Genomic DNA, 7,117 nt, shown 5'->3' with positions numbered 1-7,117 from the left:
ACACCACAGAAACCAAGCTTGGGCTACCTGTGCCCTAACCCCCAAAAAAACCTAACCTTAAACTTTATTACAGAATAGTGCCGTGTTATTCTCATGGGAAGAATAATTATGTGCCACTAATACATACCCTCATTGAAAGGGTTCCTCTTATCGATATCACCACAGCTTTGGCCTTGTCATCTATTGCAACGTAAAAGGGTATTTCATATAGCTGAAGAAAAAGAAAAAGATTCAGTATAAAACGTTTTCTGACTGATTAGCTGTGAAAATGGGTTACTGTATTCCAGCGCAACAAAAGTAGACTGTAGTGGCCCTGTAAGCTTAGTAAGGGCAAGTGTTTTGGGATTCCTGTGGGCGCGCGTAGATTGGAGCCAAGTAAGTGGGGAGAAGGAATAGGAAAAGTAGAGTCTCTGTGCGCATCCACAGGAATCTCAAATTCCTCATTTTTACTGAGTCTGGAGGGAAAGTGGGACTGCTTGCAGTCTACAACAAAAGTGCAAAGGCTGATTGCAAAGATTTGGACTAACTTTGTTGTGATAGGTGCAGTAGATCAGGTCACTTTCAGGCAAGGATGACTGAAGGTGGATAGCAGCTGAATTACACATGCAGCAGTTATCATTGATAATATGTTTCGCCCTTGGTCCCAAACAAGAAAGCCACCTATAAACAATATAGAAACAAGAGTATCAATACGAAGATTACATTCAGTATTATTATTAATATTTATCTCACTGCAGGGGCCGCAGAGCACCCTAATAAGTGAAGGGGGGGGGGGGGTGGGGGGCTAATATTGGAAAATATATGAGACTAATACATTATAAATACATTATGAGAGAGACTGACATTATAAATAGATCGATGGGCGGCGATCGCTGAAGTCAATATATGTTAACTAATTAATTGAACTATTCTATATTTTCATTGGCACCAATCCAATGTAAATATGTTTATACGGAGCCAATAAAATTTGTTGTCTTGTCTTGTCTAACATAGGAAAAAGGGGGGGGGGGGGGGCAATTTAAGAGACTAGTATGGATGGGAAAAGGGAAAACGTGTTCCAAGCACCAGTCAGCTGCCTAATTTTAATAATTGTCAAAAATTATTGAATGTGGTTGTAATTAATTTATTGATCAAGAGCTCAGCTGTTTAAATTTATCTGCCAGCTTGTGTAGATAGGACGTTAGCCTTGATCAGCTCAGTCTTGATCATTTATTGTGTTTGATTACCTGACTTTACTACAGAAATGGAACGTTCCACAGCATGGATTCATGAACACATACATCGGCCAGCCGTAGGAACCTAATGAATACTTCATGAAATGTGCTGCATCATCTATCAGCTTTTTCTGACTCTGTGGGAAGATGATTATACATTAGAAGTACAGCTTTATTGTAATTGACTACTTTGATGATACAGCGACCATCTATGGATCATAAGGCATTATGGAGCGACCAGGGGGCAAATAAAGCTTTGTTGCAGTAAATAAATAAATATCTTTTTTTATTTAAGTGCCTAGTCATTCTAGTGCTTTCTCATTAATTGGGGACACTTTTCACTCACATGCACTACCACTCCATTAAATATTCTATGCACACAACGCTCAGCTTACATGTTGATTTTTACGGAGGGAGGAAACCAGAGAACCTGGAGAAAACCCCTCGTGGCAAGGGAGAGAACAACACGTCAAACAAACTCAATTCACATGTGGTGAACGCAGGGCTCGAACCAGCGACCCGACCCGTTGGACTCATAGTGGTGAAAGACGACGTGAACACCACCCATGCTACCCAAACAACGTTGATTGATATAAAGCAGCTAACCAAAAGAGATTACAACAAGAGATGAATTAAGACGGCACATTGATCACCTTTACCCATAAAAGGAAGACAAACACTCGAAACTCTATGTATTCTCCATCATCTTTGTTTTGCTTGCACCCTGGCAAGATGGCGGCCGTATCGTCAAAGTAGTAAATTCAAAACAAACACATTCAAATGCTAGACTTTGAATATTTGGTATTTTTAACCCCTTTGACAACATTTTTGTAATTTGTTAAGTAAATATAACTAGCTGTTGCATATTGCAAGTAAAGTGCTGCGAGCAGGCAAGAAGTAGTACCTGTGTATTTATGGCAGCTTCAATTGTTTATCTAATGCCTGTCTGCAGGGATGTTGCAAGGTCTCGATTATAGGGAATCCCGCATGAATTAATTAATTTTGGTGTCAAAAGAAAAGGTTTTGGGGAGGGGGGGGGGGGCACATGCTAGTGCCTGTCTCTACAAGTGATTTATTTTATATCTTATAATAAAAATATAATTATTAGAAATAATATACTGGTAACAAAGTTAAAATCACTCACTGGATCTGATAGATCAACTGGTACCCCTTCAGAGCTAGTCTAGGAAAGAAAAAGACAAGCCATTAAGTAAATGCCCATGTGGTAACATTCACGTAATAACCATATAGCATACAGCTATTCAATAAAGGTTGGAGGCATGTTGCATATACCTGTATTGTGGTTTTCATGGCGGCCATGTTGGAGGAGCTTAACAAAAGAATTGTCAATAAATTCTTTTGTTATATCCTCCAACATGGCCGCCATGTCTTTTGTTATTTAATTCTCTTGGGAATATTCAAAACATATGCAAAATTATAATAAAAATTTTTTGAATAAACTTCATGATGTAACATTTTCCACCAAAAACAATGAACAATACTGATATATTTTGATGATTCTTCAAACAGATTAGTCTTGTTTTCTTTAATTTTGAGTAAAAACTGTCGTTTATTGACCTGAAAACCTAGAAGTAGAAAATGTTGAGCTTTTAACAAAATGTTCTCTGATTGGCTCATGCGTTCTTGCTGAGAGAAGCAAAATCTCCTGGATTCACACTGCCTATGTAGTGCAGGATCTTGGTACTGAGGATTTGCAGCCTTTATAGGGAAACGTCCTCTTCCATGAAGACCCCTGGCTGCTTTTGCACAACTCGTAAATATAAACATAAATAAACATTGTCATTGCCAAAGGTGATGAGGCAATAGGCGAAAAGCGATAGGAGAATTCAAGAATAGCTTGAATGACTCAGTGTTTCCGCTTCTTATTCTCATCAAGAACATAGATCTTAGTGTTGAGACTGATTCAATGTTCTTTGTATAGTCCTCTTGCATGTGTTGTCAAAGCAGCTCAATTTGGAAACAAATCTCATGAGAAATGGAAACCTATTGTTATGTCCTCCAAATGAAGCTGCATTCTGACGTGTTGCAAAGGGTCTATTCAACGAAACCACTTCCATGTCGGAATGACCTATTGCCTATCACCTTTGGTGATGACAACGCTTATTGAAATAGGTACCCGTATATACATCTGTAATCAACGAATACCAGTGCTGTCAACACCCAAAGATATTCAAATCTGGAGAATTGATAGGGAAGGGACATGACGTCACAGCGGAAAAGAGCGTGCGAAAAGACGTCATTCACTTTGTAACATTTGATTGGTTTATTTCTGACCAATCAGATTATCGCTTACATTACAATGGCCTGCTTGCAATAACAGTTTATTAGGAATGTTTTGATTTTGTTAGCGATGTAAAATAACACAAACAACACAAAATAATTGGAATTTTATGGTTGTGAATGTCGACTCTCACAAGAAATGGTCAGCTTTGGCGATTATCCGGGAGATTTGAGACTCTAATCTGGAGACCGGGAGATATGGGCCAAAATCTGGAGACTCCCGGTTTATCTGGGAGAGTTGACAGCCCTGGAATACAGAGTATAGTGAAATAAAATAGGGCCTATATTTAGATGAGAATACCTGGCCATCTTGTATTTTTTGTCTCTCTTCTTCTTCTTGCTGCTCTTGTAGCAGTATTAACCCTGCAGCAACATCAGAAGGAACAGCATCTATTCCATGCAGCTCTGATGCAAACATGCCAGCGATATCAGAAATGGCATCCCTGTAGTCCTCGTCACAACTAGCAAAACAGCAACACAGTACCTTGCAACGACGCTCCCATATCTACAGGAAAAATGGTCAAGGAGCAGTGTCAAAACAAAGATTAAGAGAGGTCTGAAGTGATATACTTATTAGGTAGTAGTGCAAGAATCCTCGTACCGGTAACTACTCCCTCCCTCTCAGTCGACCTGTCAAAATGCTTACTAGTATATACAGTGATATAATGATATACTTATACTTATTAGGTAGTAGTGCAAGAATCCTCGTACTGGTAACTACTCCCTCCCTCTCAGTCGACCTGTCAAAATGCTTACTAGTATATACAGACGTTCCCTGATATTACAGTATGCTATAATTTGTGGACAAAATTGGCAAACAAATAATACTGAATTTAACAAGACAACAATGTCAGTAATGGCAGATATTAGAGTTGCTATTTTATTGCCTTCAAACAAGGTATTCATTTGTTCATGGCAATAAAATTCATAAAAACTGACTCAAATGCCTCCCCCCAAACACACTTTTTAGGGTGCTCAAAAGCCCCTGTACTATATATATGTATACATATATTTATATATACCTTGGTGGTTTTCTCCTGAAGAGCACGCCTATCTTCACCATGGTCAGTGATCTGAGTTGATCCCAGTGGATCAAAAAACACAACAACAACAACCAAGACTGTCAAAAATAAGCACCATTGAAGCACTACTGTGATTTTTACTGGTATCGTAAGACCATCCTCACATCCTTTGCTCTCATAAAAAGCCCAGTAGATACCAAGTGCAGATAGGCAAGTTTCTGGCACGTACAACGCTATTTGAATATACAGCAAGATTGGAATGTGCCGCCGTGGTCTGGTGTTAATTACACTCCCCCGCATACTCATCCAGATGATTGCAATCTCGTTTAATATGACGATAAATGTTAGGGCGATGACACCGATAAAGAATGATTGAAGAGCAAAGCTTGCAGTACATAACCTTATTTGGCTGTGATAGACACCGAATATAATGCATAACACAGTAACCCTGTAAGAATGAATTTATTAGTAATATAGTATTAGTTTGGATCGAATAGTATATGACACTAATTTTCATACTAGTAGATCTAAAGATGATTGCTAGTTTTAATATGGTTTTCATCAGTTAAATGAACATGATTGAGGTAAGGTGTGACCATTTAAAGGCCGACACAGTATACAATCATATATATGGCACATAGGTGTATTTAAGGCAAATGCTTACTTTTGAACGTTTGATTTGAGCCCACGATGTGTGCGCGCTCAAAAACCACTGAAAAATCTACAAGATTTTATTGAAGAACCATACATGTTTTTAGCATCAATTTTTCGACTTTATGAGATTTTTTAAGAGCACCCAAACTACAAAATATGACAAATCAATGTATCTATTTGTCTTTTTGTCGAAAATATCCACGTATTATTGTAGAATGACTATCATAGCCTTCATTCGTGCAATCATATAGTCTGCAAATAACTATTATCTTATGAATCTTAATTTTTTTCTAATCACTTCCGGTGGCGCAATTTTGCTCCAAAAGCTTGCGCGTAGGCTTCCATTAATTGCTGATTATCTCGAAAACAAGCTCTGGACACCCAAATTTCCTTTCCAGATTTGGAATCAGCATTAAATTTCACTTCTGAAAATCAAAGTTTTTTTTTAAAAAAAATAATTTTTCCAAAAGTAGGCAGTCACCTTAATAGATAGATTCAGAACGGGGATCTGTATACCAAGAAAGAGCCTAATTTTTAATCTGGAAACAGGCATAAATGCCAGTTAAAATTTTAAATTTAAATTTTGAAAAACCAGACATTTTAGCGGAGTTATGGGAGATCAAAGTGATCCAGATTTCTATGTATATTTTGTCATGTTTTCCATGATTCAAAATGGCGGATGAATAAAACGTATAACTGGTGGCAAATTATTTTTACCCACTTACCAGGCGATCCTTGCCATCAAACCTCCAGCGAACACGAACACCAAATCGTCACTTCCAATCTGCCAACGACGATTAAAAGCCACAAGGGCTGGCATTTTTAAACAAAAATAAACCTAAAGTTGAAGCATTCGGAGAAAAGGAAAGTTACAATGAGATGGCTTCATTCATTATTCTTCCAAATTTGACTTCAGTAATGGATTTATAACTTCAAACTTACTCAGCTTGCGAAGCAATATCTCTTCTTAGTGTCTAAATGCTGGAAGACGCCTACCATTTGCATTTAAAGTGCATTATTTCTGGATCAATGACATCAGTTTGAGTGAAATGTTCTTTTTACTCGCTCAGGAAAGAAACTCCAACAGGCGTTCCCAGACGAAGGGAAGGGTCTGGAACCACAGGGAACCCACCTTGAGGAAAAATAGAGAAATATAATACACGTGACCACATATATGTATGAAGAAAAAAAAATACAATGTATACACCGAATCGAAATATGGCGACCAATTTGAATAACTATTGTTCTGCACTGACTAGCGACTGACTAGCCTCGTGTTCACGTGGAAACATAAAAGCATTTTCACATGTATAGGAGGCTAGTCAGTCGCTAGTCAGTGCAGGACGATAGTTATTCAAATTGGTCGCCATATTTCGATTCGGTGTATGAAATATGAAAATTTGTACAGATTCTATCAGGGTTTTTTTGAAAAATACTCACTTGTGATTGACTAATTGATTTGAAAATTTGTCTGGGTGAATTTGAAAAAAAAAGCAAAGATGAATGAATTAAAAAAATCAATAATTGAAATATTTTAATGAATAATTATTGCTTTTTCCCCTTCTTCAGATTCTATTAAAATGAGTGGCTAAATGGACTTGAAAAAATATACTAATAGGATCCACTGTACTAAGGGCGATGGTTCACCGCGCCGACTACCATGACCTTGACCTCTTTACCCTCTCTCCCTTCCTTCTCCCCTGCATACGTACAGCTACTCTCTCCCAGTCTTCCCATATATCCATTTCTCTATTCAGTTATTTCCTTCCATTCAATCACTCAATTATTTGTTTGTTTAAATTTGGCTATTCATTCTTTCTTTTAGAACGGGGGTGGGGACGGAGGGCGGATCCAGGGGGGGCAAAGGGGGGCTGAAGCCCCCTTTCTGCAGAAAAAAAAGCCAAAAAAAAATTTGAAGAATTAGAT

The 7,117-nt window shown here is 37.9% G+C and overlaps 1 protein-coding gene across 2 annotated transcripts in view; it reads right to left on the bottom strand.

Annotated features, from left to right (window-relative positions):
* The window catches only part of LOC116302795 (diacylglycerol lipase-beta), a 16,099-nt gene extending 9,811 nt beyond the window's left edge, over window positions 1-6,288 (bottom strand). For both annotated transcript variants that reach the window (XM_089031869.1, XM_089031870.1), the window contains exons 1-8: window positions 6,134-6,288; window positions 5,917-6,029; window positions 4,538-4,985; window positions 3,817-4,020; window positions 2,359-2,397; window positions 1,227-1,351; window positions 528-660; window positions 128-211 (exon numbers count right to left, since the gene is read on the bottom strand). In XM_089031869.1, the coding sequence (XP_088887995.1) occupies window positions 128-211; window positions 528-660; window positions 1,227-1,351; window positions 2,359-2,397; window positions 3,817-4,020; window positions 4,538-4,985; window positions 5,917-6,011 (1,128 nt within the window). In that variant the 5' untranslated portion in view covers window positions 6,012-6,029; window positions 6,134-6,288. The remainder of the gene's footprint in view (window positions 1-127; window positions 212-527; window positions 661-1,226; window positions 1,352-2,358; window positions 2,398-3,816; window positions 4,021-4,537; window positions 4,986-5,916; window positions 6,030-6,133) is intronic.
* Between the last annotated feature and the right edge of the window lie 829 nt (window positions 6,289-7,117).

The sequence above is a fragment of the Actinia tenebrosa genome, unplaced genomic scaffold (assembly GCF_029948245.1).
Source record: "Actinia tenebrosa isolate PJP-AT-01 unplaced genomic scaffold, QUT_ActTen_1.0 PGA_scaffold17__23_contigs__length_9995812, whole genome shotgun sequence".
NCBI lineage: Eukaryota > Metazoa > Cnidaria > Anthozoa > Actiniaria > Actiniidae > Actinia > Actinia tenebrosa.
Note: the sequence above shows the minus strand (reverse complement) of the source record. Positions and strands in the feature narration are given on the sequence as shown.